This window comes from Acanthaster planci, linkage group LG19, assembly GCF_054643075.1.
Source record: "Acanthaster planci isolate LZ-2023a linkage group LG19, COTS_SCS, whole genome shotgun sequence".
Lineage (NCBI taxonomy): Eukaryota > Metazoa > Echinodermata > Asteroidea > Valvatida > Acanthasteridae > Acanthaster > Acanthaster planci.
Genome location: NC_141795.1, coordinates 369,010 through 390,107, shown reverse-complemented (window position 1 = coordinate 390,107; position 21,098 = coordinate 369,010). Strand labels below are relative to the sequence as shown.

Here is a 21,098-nt window from a genome sequence, read left to right as displayed (position 1 = left end):
ATCTATTCCACTCGGCTTCGTCTTGTGTCCAGACCGTTTCATCTGTCACCTCATGCAATTCCTCTTACCATTGCACTTACACATTCATTATTTGTATAACATGCATTGGCTATTGCAGAACTTGATCTAATAATAAAAAAAGCAAATTAGGAAGAGCCAGGGTCAGATCTTTCCTTAATGACACCAAACCGACGATGCACATTAGTTAAACAGATGCATGGTTTGATCAGATGGGTCCTTACTCTATGATTAGATGATCTTGGAAACCAGGACCTGAATGAATAGGCCAGATTTAGATGAGCGTGATGACGAGGGTAAGAGGCCATATTTGTCATCTTTCAGCCGGCTTAAGATTTCAGTCATACGCATCAATCCAACCCCCCCCCCAACAGCTTTTCTACCTCTTAGTTTGATAAGCTTTATCTAGCTGAATATTCAGTCAAAATTAACCCATTTCTTAGTTTCCTTCATGTCTTTTCTAGGACATTGAGCTAGATCCCAGCTCCATGCTTATTGATGATCCTGACCCAATTTTACTGTCTTTCCCGAGCCATTGTTACACCGATTCCTTGGTTTCGGGGCTAAAGCCGCTGAATCACCGGCGCTGGGGTGCAGGATTTTGTGCCATTCATAACAAATAATGGACGCGGGCCATTTAAATTGCAAACACAATTTTTTACTCCGTGAAAAAACTCCGATTGTAAGTGAATTACCTGCGGCTGGGAGAAGACGGTCAACGTGCCTGGGAGGAACGGTCGGTAAGGAGAGGACTCTGCCACAGTGGATGACGGATCATATACCCGCGCCTTAGGCTAATTATAACTTCATATGGTCTCCCCTTGGTCATGTTTGTATATTGCCCAATCCCAACTCGTAACATTATAGGTGTACAAAGCAGAGGATAGGGGCCTAATATAATATTGGGGGTGAGACACATATGACCCAGACGATGTAATCATTAATTGACTTACCTGTCCACGAGTTTGAAGGGTTCTTTGCACTTTCTGAGTGGCTCACCCGAGTAGCAGACATATTAACCACTTGACCAGCAACTTTGCCCTGTAGATTTGAGGTCTTTGTATAACTGTTACAGGTAAAGCACCTTTTCCCTAGAATTCAGGTCACGAGCCCTAAAGGAAAAGGTGTAGGAATCTTCCATTAAACTATGTAACGGAAATGCAGTCCATTTGACGGTGTGTGAATAACTTTGCTTGAAACTGGCCAATGCACTGAATCAGTAAAATAAATTTAACTGGCAGAAAAACAGTAAAAAACATTCAGCTTTCTGAAGCCAACCAGTCATATCACACTTTTGCTCAACAAAGTGAGAGCTGGCAATAGAGTAAGAACAGAAAAAGCCTTCAAACAAGTGACACATCTAAAAATTAAAAAAGGATTACACATGAAACTCTGGGGGAACTCCTGTCATTCACGATTTCAGACCTCACAGACCATGAACAAGAGGGTACTTTCTTTTTTCCCAAATTAAGTGGCAAGGACATCATGAAAAAACATGGAGTTTGACACAGCAATTTCCTGGTATCTGTGCTTTATTGCACTTAACAGTTCCCCGATATGGCGGTTAGATATACCAAACTTGGACATTTACCAAGACTGCTTCAAACAGAACTCCTGGAGAATATCTTACCTTGAAAGATCCCCCACAATGTCTCCACTCTAACAGTAACTGGAAATCACCATCGCGTATCGAGATACACTTGTTGTATTTGCCTATAGACTTTCCTGTTTCAAATGCATCAAAGCCAATAATGAAATGGTATACTTGCATATATGTGTTTGAAACTACCTTGGGAAAAGAAAGAAGATTAATCAGTGATTTGCACCGTAACCTAAAAGCACGACTGATACTTCATAATAACCCCAATTTCATAAGCTTGTTCCAACTTGCCTTTCATACTTTTGTTTTGTTTAATATGGCTTCTGAGCAGTTACATTTCTATATACAATCTATTTGGTTTTCAATGCATGTATTACTTCAAGCATGCTGCTTCAAAGATACGGATGTTAAAACGCAGAATAACAGACAGAAACATCCATGTTTCTAAAGTTAAGTGAAATACATGCCCCCCTTGTCACCGGAAAACCCTTCCATAATTTTCCCCGAAAGCCCAAACCCGCCCATACGTTTTGCAGATCCTCAACATCATATTACAATTTTATTAAACTTGTGAACACATTTCAAGCAGCGACCGTCTGTCCTTTAAATACAGTGATTACACATGGCTTACTTGGATAGTGGTGGCTTTATACTTCCAAAATATTACACTTGATTGTCAAAAGTGAGTATACATAATGCATTTAGTGCAGTCCATCTCCTCACAGCTACAAACCTCAGTTAGCAAGCAGAAGTTAGCCAAACTATTTCACACATTATTTGTTACGAGTAGAAACCACAAATTGAGAATTTGATACAAAGGAATGTACACATCATCTCATTTTGCGTGTCACATAGCTACCTACTGATTCAATCAAAACCTCCAGCCATGTACACAAAAGCACCAAGTATCAAAACTAAGAACCAAGTTGAAGATTGGAGTCTCATTCTCCGTCAATGTTTCATTGACATGACACCAAGTAACTTCATTGGTACCAACAGTATATATCGTAGTTCTTGTTAGAGAAATGTACCCCCCCCAAAAATCCATTGTGTTGACCTTTTAAGCATTTCATGCAAACATTAACGGACAAGATAAGAGAAATTCAGTGCAGTACATCATTAATGGTGGCCTGCGTTACCATTCATCATTCACTACGATCAATGTTTCCACTCTGGTCGGTATCTTTCTGTTCTGGGGGGATCTTAATCACTTCTGACCGAGATTTCTTTGGAAATATCAACAAAGCCTGTAAGTTAAACCTTCCAGGAACAGGATGATTCACTGGATCGTGGACGACTCGATCAGATGCTGACATTAATCAGGAATTTCTGACAGAACTCAAATGAAAAATGAAACAGCGATGCCGCTAGACACTCTGCTTCCAGGGTGTCACTTGGCGGTTGTTATGTTGCATCAAGCAAGCCAAGATCTTCTGGCAATCCCACATGCGTACTGGCTGGGTAGCAATATGTAAACCATAAGTCTTCAGCTTTTTGGATTTATCAGGACACATATCACATCGCCCTGAATTAGTCACACAAAATAATAGTAATGAGAAATCTTTCTCAGCTACTTCATTAATGGTTCACAGATTCCAAACATCCAACATACATGTACATACCGTTTGAAAATGTGACATTTACCGGCAGACCTCAACCAATATTATTACTTTGCCTTCAAATCATACGTAGTTTAACCAGCTAGAGGCGTAACTGGTATACAAAAATGTCATGAGCTTCAATTCCAACCAAGTAAATGTAAGGTACTGTCCACAATTGCCATGTTTATGTTCTGATTTAGTATCATTTCAGAAGAGAACAAAATCAGCCACTAGAGTGAAGACTAAAAAGCCAAAAAAAATTCTATCCATTTGACTGGCAACAAAACTTTCTTTAAAGATAGAAACTTGTTGACATATTTACACCAGATTTGTAAAGTAGTTTCAACACTAATTTCACAGTTTTGGGACCATATTCTAATACTGGGCCTTGTGTAACTTTTAGAAATATTCAAAATGCAAAACAGAATGATATTTGTATCATGATTTAACTCTCTCAACATGCCATCACCTATAACAACCATTTTGTATAAACATAATTGAATTCTAAAAGAAAAATTGACTGCATGATCTCAACAAGCACAAGATAATAAAATTTTAAATCCGACTTGCATTGATGTTCGTTGGGGCTCCCTGGTATTTTGGACAAAGAGGAAAATTTGGGCAGACGAACTGTCCCCATTTTTAACTTTACAGAAAAAAAGGTCCAAAATCAGATAATATAACCAATACTGGAAAGTACCACAGGACCATTTCAGATGTATGCTGCTTCCAAACTTTCCATCAAACAAACAGTGCTCATAAATGTACATAGTTTGGCCTAGTTTGTTGTTTACAGATAATAAAGTTGAGGAATGTGCGAATAAATGATGAAAGGCAGTGGTTAACACAGAACGACTTTTCTTTTTACAAAAGACAAGAAGAAATATAAATATTTACAAGAAACAAGTGCAAATATTCTAATCATATTTTCATAGTAATCTTTCTACCTTAGTTGCTCATACAGCCCACAATTTTCCTACCTGCATACGTAAGGACTTTGTTGTTCCTTCGGCATATACAACCCTGTTTTATTTTCCTGCAAACATTGCTTTGGAGCTGCTAAAATATGAAGCAGTCTGAAAGCCTACAACAGAGGCATTGATGGGAGCCATCTTGCCGGGCAGTTTGTATGTCCCACACAGAAAACTCTTTTGTGCATAAACTGTGGGACAACAGAGCTGGCCTGCAAGATGTGCCATGCACACCTCTATTCCTATGATTTCACTGGTATCCAGCCTTTAATGCATTTTTACCGACTTGTACATAATCATCCCAATGATGCCAGTTTTTAGTTGTTGGGTTTGATACCATCAGAGCTGTTACAATAACATGTACATGTAATTCCACAAATGTGCTTTAATAATAACGGCAGTAGTATGTACAATCAAAATACATTCATCATTACAGGCAAGAACATTTTAACTTGACTGACTATTGTACTCACGAACAGACACAAGCTGGAATGTCAAGAGTAGTAAGTCATTAGGTATTTCTAACTTGTTTTTATTTTTAACAAAATAAAATGGTACTGATCTCCTTCTGATATGAAAATGTGAGTACTTTCTACTGGTTGGACAACCCACTTATGTAGTCGACAAACCTAGTTGCCATTTGTCAGAACCTACACAATAGAACTTCATTTCATTTTTGTTGGAATCTAGAACTGCAGATTTTTGGGGGGCCTAAGCTAGTTTCTACTCCACACGGTAGTATGCTGAGAAGGATACTGTGCTTGAACACAAGGAAACAGATATTTGAGCTTTGAACCTAAACAAAGAAACTTCGGAACAATTTATTTTGTACATACAATAAAAGCAACTGTGAAGTAAGTGCTACTAGTATTAAAAATAATAAGCTTCATATTTCTGAGTTTGAACGTAGACACCTTGTAAAATTAATCTGTTTATTTTTGATTACCCATACAAATAGCTTATGATTTGATGTGATTATTTTCTGGATGTGGAAACAAGGTTATCTAGGGATGACCCGATTCTGCCAAACAATGAGTTGTCAAAACAATGTATTCGGCAAATAAACAGACAGCTATTTGTCAGTAATCACATTAATTCCTTTTCAGTAGCCAAACAGTTGTTTAATTCTTACATATGCTTACATATATATTATATATATTAAATATGGGTAATTATTTATAGAGTAAATATCTTTTTATTTACGAGTATATACAATATATCTGCACTAGAAAAAAGGTTGTTTGTTCATTTATATCTCCAGTCAGTAGATTGGAGTTCTGGTGATAAATAACTAAGCAACCGATAACTGAACCATTTTCTCTTTTGGAGGGGGGTTGGATCCTCTTGAAAATTTGCCACATATTTCTAATTCTTTGATGTTTCTTGGTGATTCTCCAATTCTTTGTTTCTTTACAAGGGGAAAATGTTACTGAGACTGATTAACAAGTTTTCAAAAATCATTGTGCTGGCAGAAAAGTACAGTTTTCTTGAATAATGTCCCCTTTTGGACCCTACAAACCTCAAGGGAAATTTGAAAATCCACCGGCCACATTTTTGAGACAACTGGTCAGAATGCGTCAATTCACACTGTTGGTTTAATTTACATATTCAAAAAATTTGCCTCAAAAAGATTTCTTGTCTTAATGATCCCTATTCTCAGAAATATGACAAAAATGTCAGTGGGTGATGGGACTGAAATTTCTGACTAATATGCGCTGTATACTGGACAAACATGTACATGTATGTCTGATGTATCATCAGGCCAAACAATCCTTCTGTGTTTAACACTGGATCAGAACACTGACAGCTTCATTTCATCTGCACATCCCTTTTAGTAGAGTTTTACACCCTAAATGCTTGACAAGATAGGCAGGATTATGTGGATTTCATTCCCTGAATTTATAGAGAACTTGACGGGCAATGAAATGAACGTTATTTTGTAATTATAGGAAAGTTCATAATTCTCATGGATCCATGAAGAGATTGTATGGAGCTATGCAGCTATAGAATGACTTCAAACCTGTCTCTGTGAAAACTCTTTTTTTGAGTTGAATTTACTATCTGCATGACACAGAAAGTATAGATTGCCAAGAAAATTCTTATCACAAGACACCAATCAAGCTATTCTTTCCCCATCCAAGTGCACCCCCCCTTCGGACTTGGGACCCAACTTCATATCACACAAGTGTGAGGGCTAACCTGTCACTAGAGAACGCTCTACAATTACGTGACATCATATCCCTAGTGCTCTGTGAGGTCATACTGGCTGTACTGAGCCTTACCAAATCTCTCTTGTTTATAGTCTGATGGGCCCAGCTCTTCAGGACGTGTATATGCAGAATGCATACTCGCAAAATGTGTACAGGCATGGATGTGCTCAGGCAAAACATGGTGGCTATCTGTGCACCTATGGATACTTCATGGGATTGACCCTGCATCAGAGGTCAAATGGACAACAACACGATGGTTGTTCTCAGACTTTTAACCCTTGAAATACAGGGTCCCTGTTTAGAATTAACAATGCAGTCAGGCACCCACTGTTTATATTTCTACACAGTGTGAGGTGGTCAGTTACCGGTTGCTCAGCGACCAGGAGAAGGCACTACCTGTGTTATCAATGCACCTTTTCAAGATGTAGTCCTGTCACTTAGAGTTACTTTCTCTGTTTCATGCCAACAAAATCATCTTCCAACCCAAACTGGTATAATTTTTTAACTAGAAATGATTTGCAATTTCCAAGCAATGGTCAGTTATTTAGTTCCAACTTAAATTAATTCTGATCCTCAAGAAGTCTAGGGTAAACTGATGTTGACAGATACCCCTTGAAAGACTGAGGCAAAGTCTAAGCTTGTACATGCAATAGGCCTTTTCAAAACCTTTACAGCAATTGTACATGTACATCTTTTAAATAAACAAACTGATTGCACCCATTGTGTGATTTCTCAACACAGATAAGATAAAGCCCCTGTACATTTCCCAATCTGTCAACAGCTATAGAATTACTTCAAAAACTGTCTCGGTGGAAACTCTTTGAGTTGATTTGAGTAGAAGCAAGACATAGGAAGTGTAGATAGCCGAGAAAATCCTGAGATCAAAAAATATGCTAGTGGGAAAAAAAAAAAGATTGAGAATAAAGAAGTCTTACGAAGTTGTCAGACCTGCCAATTGCGGCTGGGCTCACAACAGGGCCTGATGGATATCTACACCAGGCTGTGTGAGGCCGGTCGCTGTGAGTACATGGGAATATTGATCAAATGGTGTCCACACAGAGGGTTTGGCTGTGACACACTAGAGGCTTAAACTGCTTTACACAAAGTGACAAAACGTGAAAGTGACAAAACGTGAAAGTGCCACCCAAAGAAAAGCCCCCAAAAAAAGAAGAAACAGATGAGATGAAGTGAGATACATGTATATTCAAAACACTATTTGACGTGGCATGACAGAAATCGTTAACTGTCTTCGCTCCAGACGTTAAAGGATGGTTGTCGGTTGTCAGACTGGATGCTGCTTCGAGTTTCTTTACAGATATCAAAAGAATTCACACATTTATGTATCAAAGTTACCATACAGGAGTACACTTAATTTAAAACTAAAATGGCCACTTAAATGGGATTGTGTTCGCAACTTTGATTCTAACTTTGTACAAGCTGACCAAATACTCTCCTCGAAGAAGAAAGGAGGGAAGGGGTAATTCCATAATGAATTCATCACTAACCATCAACAAGGTCCAGGTGTTGGTCAAGCAGCTCTTGACCTGTTAACACCTTGTTGCTGACACCTCTCCCTTGGTGCCACGTCAGGGATGAATTACTCTACCTTTGGATTGCCTTGGGCTATTTTCATTGACAAGATCACACAAGCTCATGCAGGAATCTTGATAAACTTGTCAACTCTAAAATGTAAGCAGGATAGGAATGCTTGCGTTAAGAGTGGAGTGGGTTCAAGAAAGGACTCGTTCCCATTTTTCTTGTGTTTCCTTGTTACCCTCTATTTTCATTTCCTAAGACTTTTGTCCATGAAGATTCTGGGACATGCATTTTACATTAACCCTTTGAAAAACTTCTGCTAAAAACCAAGATTTGTGCTGAAACTTGAAATTTGACTGAAATGTGACGAGATGCAAGCAGAATTTTTGTGCGTGAAAAATTCTACGTGTACCCCTTTAAGAAAGATAATGCAAAGCAAACTTTATGCAAATTAAAGGCACTATCGTGCAAGACAATATTTAATGGGACTTAAAACGAAAACATTGTAATATCGTATGGTAATTGCTTAACTTCAAAGCACAGAATTTCCTATGTTATTCCATAGGATGGGTGTGAATTCCTTAGCAGCATGGCAGACTTCGGACCAACAACACGGACTCCTTCAACGACCCCTCTCTAAACACAGGCAGCTACCGTCTCCTGAACCTCGCCAGTCAGAAGAGCAGGCACACCCCGGACTTCTTGTTCTTCTTGGTCTTGCCTGAGCTGGGCGTGGTGTCCTGGTAGCTCTGGTGCCGAGCCTTGGCCGAGGCCACAATAGCCTTGGGCCGGGAGGTGTCCGGCACTGAGCTGGTGGACTTGCGGGAGATGGCGGGAATCTGCAGTGAGGTCTGCTTGTGGACCAGCGGGGGCTTGGGCTTGATGGGGAGAACGGTGCTGGAGGATTCTGGACAGGAAGAGGGGAAAAAAAAAGAGGAGAGAATTACAGATCCATCATCTCCATGCGTTCAAGATCAAACATAAATCTGTAAGTGTCTAGGATACAACAAAGGAGAGGAATAACAGGCATTTAATCAAGTGTTACATATCTTCCATTTGTGGAAATCTTGTATCCCAGTGCAAAAGTGTGTTAGAAGTGAAGTCACCAAAATTTTCTAAAAAGTGGCATACAGGAGAGTGCTATAAGTTCAAAAATAGAAAACACGTGCATTAAGTTACAAACGTCTGGAGTTGCGATAGGAATGTTTACAACAAATTCACAGTGTGAACATGTAGAGAACAAGATCAAGTTTGTTATGTGTGTTAACATGTAAGTGGGATAAATTTGTGATGGCTGATTACAAAGAAAGTTTAGAAGCGACCATAACAATTAGTCAAAGAAATTGAACACGGTCGAGATAACAACTTGCAACAAAAAAAGAATTTTTGGTTGGTACAAAAAGAAGCAACTTGATAACATGAGCTGGTAATAAAATGTTTCAGAAAATGTTCAAGTCGACATGAAATGGTTAATGCAAAACCATCTGTGAAAATGAACAACAATAAATCACAAAAATTGAATTACAAACAAATATACTATAGATGTTACAATTAGGACAATTCTTGTTACCTTGAATTGGGTGGTAGAAAACTTGCGTCTAACAAATTTAAAGACATACGACTTTAAATCCCCTCAAGAAAATAAAGTATTGTGAATGACAATCTGGTCTTATTGCTCCATACAAAAAATGGCGAATGGAGCTCTGTAGCTGGTATCCTAAATTTATGGCTCTACTGTGCAAGCAAAGACAAGAGATACATGTAGCATTGTGAAGGATTTGTGTGGTGTGAAGCAGAGACAGAGATAAAAACTGTTATGAAATAAAGAGTTAGATAATCATCGGTACAATTTGGACACGGTGCTCAAAAAGGTTACCTTCAAGATTTAGGCATCGTAACATACACTCTCCAATCAAGCTGCTTATAACCCCCCATAACATCCTTGCATGTTTTTGACAGGGGCCGTGAATAAGCTGGCATTGGTGTGTCCTTTTCTGCTTTCCACTGACATGATGTAATAGAGCTACATGGTTAAAGCGTTATGTCTCTCAGGTCACATGATAAGCATGAGAGAGAATTGAAGGTGCTAGAGAAATGGCGACAACATGCCTGAAGGGGTAACATGCTGATGAGGAACGGTGATGTGCAAAGGAAAAATCAGTTTGGTGGAGGAAAAACATCACAATTTCCAAACCTTTGACAGGAGAAAATACGACAAAAATGGTAATATTTTTGTATCTAGATTAACCCTGGGGAAGTTTTCCCAAGTACAGCTTCAGGCTTCAGTCTCGTGAACAGTCTCCTGAATTGGGACCTTTGGCCCAAACGGAGTCCAACTCTGGGGGTTGCTTCAGAAACACCCATGAAACAGTGCTTCAGTCTTTTTGCTTTGTTTCTGAGACTAACTATCACAACAACAAACTGCAGCTGGAAATGAAACAGGGGTCCCAGCAGAAGCCGTGAGTTTGAAAATTGTCTAGGTGACAAAAAAAGCTCTCCAAAATATCGCTAATTCAGAATTTTGCCCAGAAGACCAGCATCGCAACACTTTTATAAGCAATCAATGCTCCTGAAATCTATTGCTGTGCCGGCCAATTCTTTTTCATGTCAAATATGACTCCATTGAGAATTTCTTCTTTTTACTGTGTTTAAGTAACTGCCATTTCCCACTGCTGTTACAAAAAACAGCACTGTTCAGTAACAGGTAACCTGTCATTTTTGTGGAACTGGTGAACACTTGAGCACTGCTTCATTAATCTGTGACTGAGAGCAATTTACGGGCTGAAAGGAATCCGACTTTTGTGGAGAAAAAACTTGTGCTCATTGAAAAGCTCCAAAAAAAAAATGGCCCAAAACTGCAGATGGTTGGGGAAATTGTACAACATCAGAGCAGAGGTTAGAATAAAGTTGAAGGTGAGGTAGCGGATCGTACGCTTGTTATTGGCAGAGAATGAAATATCTAAGTCACAAGCCCGGTCAAAGCCCCAAAAGGTCCAATGCTAACAACGTCACGCTGTTGTCATTTACATAGCCCTGTGACTTGACTTAAAACTGAATGACCTATGATGGACTTGAAAGGCTGACTTGACAACACTGGACAGGTGCACATATCTCCAAATAGAAAAAAGGAAGGAGATACGTGTAAATGCTATTGCAAGGGATGAGACAGACAGAGGTGTGGCCACAAGTTCATGGGATGGGGGTGATATTCAGATTGGAATTCCATGCAACATGATTATCAATGGACAACCAAACCGACCTTCCTCAGGCCCCGGCTCACTAGGTCGCGGATCTCGGGGGGCTAAAAAGTCAACAGAGTCAAGGGGAAACAAAAATTAATCAACCAAACCTGAATCCAGTCTGGTTGGAAAAGATGGAAGATCACTTGGTGAAATTGAAAAAAACAAAAAAACAAGAGGGGTTAAGTGACATGGTAGGAGCAGAAGTAGGTATTAAGATTTAGCGCTTATCTTAAACAAAAGAGCAAGATGAAGTTCACGAATGAGTCGATAAACAAATTTATATAACCTGGTGAATGTATTAAATTTTCCCAGAGGATTAGAAATTGCCATACAATTCTATCAAATCAAGATCACTCAAAAATCAAACAGTCACTTTGATAATGCTTTATTCATAACAGGAAAAACATTACTCCTGGAAAAAAAATCATTCGACCTAAAATATATGGGTGATCTTTAGGATCCAAGAGATCACAAGACAGAGAAATGTAACACTTGAGGTTTGATTGGCTTAATTATCACAACTAAATCCAAAGTAACAACCAATCATGATTTTTACCCCAAAAGCTTCAATCTGTAACAGCAAAGGCAGGTCCCGTACAACCAAAAGAACCATATCAACAAAATCTGACAGTACGGTACCATTTTTCCAAACTGCCCTTTGTCTCTGGGTTTCACTTTCTCTGTGTCTACAGTTCCAACTCCTGGTCTTAAAACTGAGTCAGATGGAAAAACGCCTGTGTATGGTTTCATGGAATATAATTCACCATTGCTAAAGCAAAAGAAAGAGCCATGTTGAATGCAAAGCAAAGTTGGAGGTTCCAGACGTAGACAAAGTCATGGTTTGAGACAGGCATGTGGTAGTATGAGGGGCAGCAGGTTTGGTTGCTGAAGGGGGGGTATGAATGCATGTAGAGGTGTGTGTATCATCAGGCTGGGGGAGAACCTTCATAGCTTTCAGGGTTTCTAATGAGGAGTGCCTTGCTCATGAAGTGCTTGCACAACAAATAAAACTTGTTTCGCTAAACAAAAACAGCCATGCAAACAAAACACATTTTTGAAAAAAAAGCAACAAAAACACATTTTCATCTAACAATTATTGAAAAGTCATATGTGTGAAAACTGTCAGAGGGAATTTCAAATTCACAAGGATTGCTTACGATAGGACCTCTAACAATACCTCATCGAAAAGCTACAAATGCTGGTAAGATTACTAAAATTCTGACACATCTGTCTGATCTTGCTGCTGCAAAGGCTCTATAGGCTTCTACAGGCAAGACATTCTTATAATGGGATGTTGTTAGATTGGTGTTGTAGACCCATGTGACACTGTAAATGATACCAGATGTGGATTTACATACATCATGCAAGGGCCTGGGTCCCACATTTTGAGGGACCCTCCCACAAATGCCAGCCATGTTTTCGTCCTGATGGTAAAAATCAGAGAGTGGATTACAGGGGAAAAATTTCGATCTTTGGCCAACTCTTTCAATTGCTTTACCCAAGGCCTATGTCACATTTCTTGGGCTGGGGATATCCCACAACCATAATCCTGGCTGGTATGGCACTACACGGCTGACTGAAAGCCAAGGAAGAACATGCCATGTGCATAGGAATGCTTTTGACTGATTTCCAACTGCATGTGCAGATCCTTATCTATTCACAGGGAAGCCATGTGATGATGCTCCCTGGATCTATCTTGTTCAATGTAATCTGTTACACGGGATGGTGCCAGACTATTTAAGGTTCCAAGTCTCATTTTCATTTCCTCTATAAATGTGACTTAAACCACTTAGATATAAATGATCACAAGATTTGAAATATTCATCGGTGTCAATTGGCATTAATTTGTGATGAACTCTTGATTAGTTGCATTCATTTCTATTCCCAGGTTCCCAAAATGAAAACTTAACTGTGCTTTCAATTAAATATGGCCGCCTTCTAAAGAGGGCTAATAGAGTATTCTCGTCACACGTATTCATGTGACGAGAATGTATCGTCATGTACATGAGTGTGCACAGTGGAAAAGACACTCATGTGCCTTCTTTGTGAAGTCATCAACTGGATTTTTTCAACTCTAGCAGCCATCGTTGGCAGAATAGTAAGTGTGAGGGTTGTTATTGAACGCGTTGGGTAGATATGCATGGTAAGTGTGGTTTGGTGAATTGTGACCAGATCTCACAAATTAAACAAGTCTTTAGGCCATATCTTTTAGTAAGATTGTTGGCCTTAGAAAGAGCAAGCTGAGCTCTGGTTTGATGTATCACTTAGTTTGGCATCCGTGGCCATTTCAATTAGGGACTCATTTTAGTACAACTTGCTCTATCGTTATCTTTTCTCCAGTGGTCTCTCCTCAATCCAACCATCCTCTCTTTGATCAACTCACCTTCCCGGATGTCGATGTCCACTTGGCTCTGCGACTTGATGTCAGTGGCTGGGCTGTTGCGCAGGCAGAGCAGCGGCACACAGCCTCCCTCGAGCAGCCGCACCACGATGTGGCTGGCGTCAAACGTCATCTGCAGCTCTGCCACGGGGATGTTCATGTGGAATGCCGTGACCAATAAGCCGGTCTGAACAGCCCAGACACGGACTGTACCATCATGAGAACCTGATGACATTGGAGAGGTAATGTGTCATAACTGCATCACACTGAACAGAATGAATGACACCAGCGTTGAAGTTTAAGTGCCTACAAGTCCATCACAAATCACCCAGTCTTATGTCATGTCCAGAAGCTATTAACCACTTCGCGCTGGACCGTTATCAATGTTCACGCTACTTTTTCATTTTTTTTTGTCTTAAAAATTCTTCAAAAATGTATATTTTTGTTTTCTGCATGCATACACCCAAAAGAATGACTGTCGTGTGTCAACTCTAATCTGACAGGCAACCTCCATTGACGCGCGAGTATTGCAGCCACACATGCTGCCCAGTAAAGAGCCCCCATTATGCGGTGTCGCATAATGTCCTCTTTGTTCTGGGAATTAGCCCAGTGCGTTGTTACACTGGATGGATGGTGTTGCTATGCAGGGTGCGTGGGCCATGGGGGGGGGGGCCCGGGCCATTCATCGAGCACACCGGCACGATGAACGTTACACATTACAGCCAGATTCAATGAGCGTGGAGCGGTACTGTATCGCTAATTGCTGGATTGTGTGATTTTGTCTCTGCTGATAATCCGTGGGCACTGGCAGAGAAAAACAATGATACCGTTTCAAAACAACGACGGATTATTTCAATATTAATATATGCTGGGTAAGGGCAAAAGCCATATTTAAATGATGGATTACCTCTGCTAATGGCCAGCACTCTGCACTGACACTGTACGAACCTTCATTGGCAAGTCCTAGCAGCTCGGTCTTTTGTTTCCAAGTTCAGTCACCCCGGCCATGAATAAAGGCCCAGTTTTCTGGTCCATTGAACCCATTGTTGCAAAGCAATGACGGAATTACCTTCGTTGATGGTCCAAACTTGTTTTCTGACAGCAAGTAAACTTTTCTTGAAACACCTAGTAACTTTAGTTTTTTTTAAAAGAAAGTTTCAATTTCGGGCACCTCGGCCCTGTGGGCCACGCACTGTGGGCCACGCACTGTGTCTCCAGTAGTGGGTTCCCCGGTGCAAAGTGGTTAAAGGGAACTGTAACAGAAGTTGTTGTCATTTTTCATGCCATTGCTTAAGACTGGTGTTGTGGAAAGACTTGTCACTGGACTTGTAACTAGTCTTGTGAAGGGACTTGTGATGGACTCAACTTCACACTGGATGACACATGCTAACTCAGACGATGACATTCTCTTTTCTGGTGTGCTACTGATACATCTCCAAATACAGAACTTGTCCAAAAGGGTTCTCTTGTTTGCTCTTACCTGAGACCACAATACTGCCGTCACTAGTCATCTTAGCACTGGTGACGATATCCGTGTGGCCCATCAGCACCTTCTCAATCTCACCTGTGCCCATGTTCCAGATGATCAGAGTCTTATCATGTGACCCCGAGATCACATGACGGTTGTGGTCGGCCAGGGTGACACAGGACACTTTGTCATCATGGCCAGCAAGGATCTGTATGACAAGGTGATGAAAAATGTCTTTCTTTACGATAGGGGGAATCATGGATAATTTGTATTTTAAATATGCTCACTTCTAAAAAATAAATCAATAAATGCCAACGGTTACGGACTAAACTTAAGTGAAGAATAATAATAGAACTTTGCACTCATCCATTCAGATTATTTGATGAGTACATTCTTGTAACTTCTTCAGGATGCATGTGACTTCTCCATTATGCAAGTAAAGATTGATTTTGTTTTTTTAAATCTAGTCCTGAATTCTGAGCACTGTGAATTTTGTCAGAAATTGTAACAGAACTTCCCACACAGCCATTGTGAAAAGGGGTGGGGGTAGGGTGGCACTTGCTCTGCCCAATCAGAAGAAATGAAAACGGGGAAGAAAGGAAGGAAAAAGCAAATGCCGAAAGAAACAAAAAGAGGAAAGGGGATGAAAATCACTTTATTAAATTTTCTTTAAATACCTCTAATTTGGCCCCTTACCACAGTTGATATTTTGCCAGTTTGCTACTGATGAGTGCTCTCCACCCCCCACCCCTAAGAAATCCTTGTGGTGCCCTTGCACAAGGCCCTGTACCAACCTGTCCCATTGCAAACTTCCATTAGTTAGCAAATCTCAATGCAAGTTGCTGAAACGTGTCTGAACTAGAAACTGAATGCTCTTCATTGCATTGCTATAAGAATTTTTTTCAAAAAATTTCCATCTAGGTCACACTTCAGAGGGTGCTGACCTGCGTGAGCTTGCCGGTTTCTGTCTCCCAGATCTTGAGGGACATGTCCTCGGAGCCTGTGATGGTGAAGTGGTTGTCCCTGGTCACCGCCAGGCAGGTGATGGTCTCCACGTGGTTGATGGTCTTGACCGACTCGCCGCTGCCCACTGACCAGATCTTCATCAGCTCGTTCCCATCCCCGCTGATGGCGAAGTCATTGTTCGGGGTCAGGGTGACCATGGAGGAGGGGCCACTGCAGGACAGCAGGACCTGCCGACCAAATAAACAAGGGAAAACATGGGTTACCTGTGCCTACCAATACCAATGGCCCATCCAGCGTCTGATACTCGGGGTACAATGATGATTCTAACATATCAGTGTTTTAGCAGTCTTAAAAACCTTGAAAACACATGCATTTCATTCATGATTTGCTTCAATTTTCTGTCAATTGTTGACATTAGTTTCAGGTCAAACAATTCAGCACTGTATATTAAGTCACAATGTATATTATTAATTGAACCATCCAAATGTTACCATGCTAGCAAGCATGTCTTATGTTTGTATTTTATTTATATTTTTTTCTGTTTTCAAAATTCTTTAAAAATTCATAACTTCATCTTCTGGACGTTTACACCCACACGAATGACTTTCTGGTGGCTGCTCTAATCTGACAGACAACATTTATTAATGCCCGAGTATTTCAGCCACGCCTGCTGTCTTGCAAGAAGAGCCCAGATTGTGCAGTGTTATGTACGTTTCTTTTGTTCCCGAAACTGGCACAGTGCACTGCTGGCGTCTTTTAAACAGGGGCCAGATTAGTATGCAGCGGTATTGTATCGCTCATCACTGGAGCGCTGGAGCGCTTTTGTCCTCGGTGGTAATCCGCTTGCGCTGAATGCCACAAACAGTGGTACAATCTTTCAAAACAATGACAGATTTCCTCCGCTAATGACAACTGAAAAAATGTTGGCAATTCCCAGCAGCTCAGTCTTTTGTTCAGAGTACGGTCTTTTGTTACAAGGCCCAGCTCTTTTGTCCGGCTTCAGGCTCCCCAGCTTCGTGTATAAAATCTGTGAATGTCCACGAATGCGGGTACCCGGTATCTGGTTAAATGCTTGTTTGACCAAAAGGAAATGATGACTTGCAAAACTACACAAGGAAGCCATACAGGTTTGTGAATCTTCCCCAAACAAAACTGAAGAATCAGTCAAACTTTCAATAGAAAACCCCATTTATTTCTCACAAAAGCAATCACTACCCCACAACCCAAATTAAGCCTATAAACAAGCTCACACAGTAAGAAACAGGTCAGGAAAGGTTAGATCTCTGCAACAAGCAATTTGGGTGTCTAGTCAAGGTCTGTTTCCATACCTCCCCTGATTCTGCCCTCCATAGCTTCATGTGGTTGCTGTAGTCAGCTGACAAGATGCGCTTGTTGTCCGACGTGATGAGGACGTTTGAAATGACATCGGAGTGTTCAGTGAAACACACGACCACCACCCCGGAGCCAGCACTCCAAACACGCACTGACTTATCCTCAGAGCCTGGAAAATGTATAAAACTACCTCTTTACTCAGTACACTTAAACCACTTCCTGCCAGGTGGAGTTTGCACATGAGGGACCAATTGCCCAGTGGTTTTTTTATGATTTTCCATTTTCATAGTTGTTCAAAAATTCATTATTTCATTTTACTACTGGACGCTTACACCTACATGAATGACTGTCTGGTGGCTACTCTAATCTAACAAGCAACTGCCAGTCACTCTCTGCAGTATTGCAGGAAGGCCTGCCACCTTGTAGAGAGAGCCCAGAATTGTGTGGTGTTGCGTAATTTCTTTTGTTCCCAAAATTGGCCCTGTGTGTTGCTGAATGGCAGTGGTGTCTTTACAAATGTGGCCAGATTAGCATGCAGCGGTATTGTATCGCTTGAGTGCTGGAGCACTTTTGTCCCCCCTGATAATCCGTGGGCGCTGAATGCCACAAGTAGTGGTATACTGTGTCAAAACAATGACGGATTACCTACGAAAATGCCAGCACTCTGTGCTGAAAACTTTTGGCAATTCCCAGCTGCTCGGTCTTTTGTTCCCAGTCCGGTCTTTTGTTACAAGGCCCAGTTCCTTTTGTCTGATGTCGGGCTCCCCAGCCATGCATATAAAGCAAACATCTCTGGTACCGGGCTCCCCAGCGCTGAGTGGTTAATGTTTCTCAACATATTCATGTGGTCCTGTATATACTCACTGGAAATGTAGCTTTATTTTCCATTTTGCTGAGAATTATATCTTTCTTCTTTTCCCAGTAAACTTAAAATAAAAGCTGAAAATCTAGAATAAAATTAGCCAAAAAAGGCTCAGATATTAAATATTCATAAAAGGGGGTATGCAGGATATATCTAATTTGCATGAATGGGCATGACAGTACATATTCCAAATTGGGCATATCTCAGAGACAGAAAAATCTGTGTCATCTGCAGGGGCAAAATATATGACAACTATTAAACTAATATTCAAAGGTAGGGATGGTTAGACCTACCCGAGACAGCAAAACTTGCATCATCTGCCAGCGCTACGCATGTAATTGGCTTAGTGTGTTCACAAAGGATGTTGATCATTTGGCTCTGCTCAAGGTTCCATAGTCTCAGTGTACAGTCTGTGGAACCGGTGATGGCAAAAATTCCTTCCTTGCTCAGAGCTGTTGAAAGGAGAAGAAAAAATTTAAAAAATGGTCCAATCAAAGCAATTCCTGAGAGATATTTATAGATGTGAATTTTTGTGTTGGAGAGATATTCTTTTTCTTTACTGGAGTTTTGCCCTTTATCAAAAGTATATTTGTAACACTGTATACCCCCCCAAAAATTAACATCTCCGCAACATACAAACAATCACATCTCACGAATATTATTTGACACAGTACCCACTGCTGATTAACTCAAACTGGCCAGCCAACCTCAACAAACTCTTTGGTCGAGTGCTAAGACGTCTGCACTTCTAAGCAGGATAATGTGGGTTTAAGTCTTGAGAGAGTAAGCTTGTAAATTTTTCACAAGCCTTCGGACAACGATGAGTACACCTGTGGCGTAAATATATGTCATTGAAGGGCTGAACTGACAACATATATAAAAACTTTCTGAGACACGGTAAACGGGACAGCTTTCAGCTAGCTATCCCGCGTCAGATGTCACATCTCTAAATAATTGCTTCACAAAAGAAACTCAGTTCACTAGACAAACTTCACTTCTAATTGGTGCTAAGGACAAAAGTGAAGACAATTGGCAGATTTGTCAAAGTACCTCAGTAGGAAGAATAAGCCACTGCTCAACAGCCACGTATCCAAACCCTGCTGAAGCCAATTTCCTTGAATTCTTACGTCAGCTTAATATCTCATGAAATTTCCAATCTTCCATACACACAAGCCTCTTTGGTCAAACGGTATAGTGTATCTCAAGGCACAATGGAACACCAGATTTACAACCTGACCTGGGGTAAAACCTTATTGATGGAGCTATGCTAACTGGCCTTTAAAGCTGGCATGTTCAAAAGAGAAACAAACAGAAGAGCAACATGTTTCGTTGGGATTGAGTCGGCCATGAATAAATGTCCTGCCTCAAACCTCTATCTTATGGGCACAATGGATCTTGACAAAATGAGAAGATTATGTGGACTCAAGCTGACAAAACAGACTGGTGTCTTGGGGCAGCACTTATTGGCCATTCTGATCCTCAGAAGGGGGAAAACACGAGATGGATTAAATTAAATCTGGTGAAAGCTGCAATGATGTGCATTGCCCCGGGGTGGGGGGGTTTGCACCGAGTTGAGACAGCTGAACTTTGGAAACTTATCTGTGCAGACATCGAGCTTATCGATCATATCATGACATCCCTCACAGATCAACTCCCCTGAAGGTGTCAAGAATTTTTGTTGAGAATTTGCAGTCAAGATCCAGTGCTGCCAACCAGTGTAGGATGTAAAACGTTGGTTGTTCTTGCCAAAATATATATATTTCCTCTACAAGTCACAAGATAATTGAGGGCCTCAGGCAAAACACAAAGCACTCAGAGAAACACTCGCCTTCGACAGAATCTGGAACTGTCCATGTTGGCATTTGCGAAACAACTTGGGGTTTTTCTCTTTACACTGAACAAATAATTCCAGATGTGAGTTATTCTAGATAGTTGCTTTGAGTGATAGAGTCCAAAAACATTATCTTTATGTAATTCTTTTTATTTGGTCCTTCCATTTTCCACATGTTCCACATGGCCAATTTGAGCAACCTTCCATACTCTATCTACAGAGTAGATACCGAGTACATTTCTTCGGATTTTAAAATCTGGCTGTGTTTTCAAGAGCAATCTTTAGGACGCAAAACCTTCATACCTGTATTTTATGTCACTTCTGCAGTTTGTGTTACCTTCAAATTAAATTGAAAATAAATTGTGTTCTCAAGCAAGTGACACAGAGTGGCTTTACAATGCTTACTAATGAATTCATCGTGGGGGGATTAGGAAATCATGAGCGGTACAAGACTTTCAGCAGTGCATTTGTTAATGTATTTTTAATGCAAAGTAAAAAAAAAAAGGAACTACAAAATCAGCTGATATGTAGAAAAGCTGCGTACTTGCTCACTTGACTGGGTCACAAACGGTGTGTTTAGACCACAGCAAGATGGCTAGTGGTGGAACTATTTGACCTACCGATGCAGGTGACCTTGCTGTGGTGGGCGAAGGGCGACACCTCTGAGTTGGACTTCTTGGGCATGTTCCAGACACGCACGTGGCCGTCCATGCAAGCGGTCATCATGAAGTGGCCGTCCTGCGTCACGGCCACCTTGGACACCGAGCCGTTGTGACCTGTCAGCGTCTGGACAATCTCCCGCGACTTGATGTTGTAGACCAGCACCTTGTGCTTGATGGTTGCAACGGCAATGTGGGTGCCGTCCGCACAGTTACTGAGGTCGACAATCTGAAAAAAGACACCAGGAGGCTTTGAAAATGGATTTCTTGGCAAGGGCAGAATGAGAGGGGGGGAGGAGAAACAGGCAATGGCATCACTCCCCCCCCCCAAAAAAAACTTTAGTTTCGGAAAACTTATGAGAGAGAAAATACAGTCTTAACCCTCAGAAATGCCATAAAAGGTTATATACAGAAATGTCCTA

General features: G+C 40.8%; 1 protein-coding gene across 8 annotated transcripts in view; it reads right to left on the bottom strand.

The window, feature by feature from the left end:
* Nucleotides 1-1,532: 1,532 nt before the first annotated feature.
* LOC110989370 (NACHT domain- and WD repeat-containing protein 1-like) overlaps nucleotides 1,533-21,098 on the bottom strand; it is a 129,817-nt gene continuing 110,251 nt past the window's right edge. For 7 of the 8 annotated variants that reach the window (XM_022255675.2, XM_022254109.2, XM_022256182.2 and 4 more), the window contains 8 exons: nucleotides 20,638-20,905; nucleotides 18,480-18,638; nucleotides 17,321-17,493; nucleotides 15,971-16,219; nucleotides 15,039-15,234; nucleotides 13,562-13,783; nucleotides 11,196-11,237; nucleotides 1,533-8,843 (listed from right to left, as the gene is read on the bottom strand). In XM_022255675.2, coding sequence (XP_022111367.2) covers nucleotides 8,611-8,843; nucleotides 11,196-11,237; nucleotides 13,562-13,783; nucleotides 15,039-15,234; nucleotides 15,971-16,219; nucleotides 17,321-17,493; nucleotides 18,480-18,638; nucleotides 20,638-20,905 — 1,542 coding nt within the window. In that variant the 3' untranslated portion in view covers nucleotides 1,533-8,610. The remainder of the gene's footprint in view (nucleotides 8,844-11,195; nucleotides 11,238-13,561; nucleotides 13,784-15,038; nucleotides 15,235-15,970; nucleotides 16,220-17,320; nucleotides 17,494-18,479; nucleotides 18,639-20,637; nucleotides 20,906-21,098) is intronic. The other variant, XM_022256274.2, reaches the window with a different exon arrangement.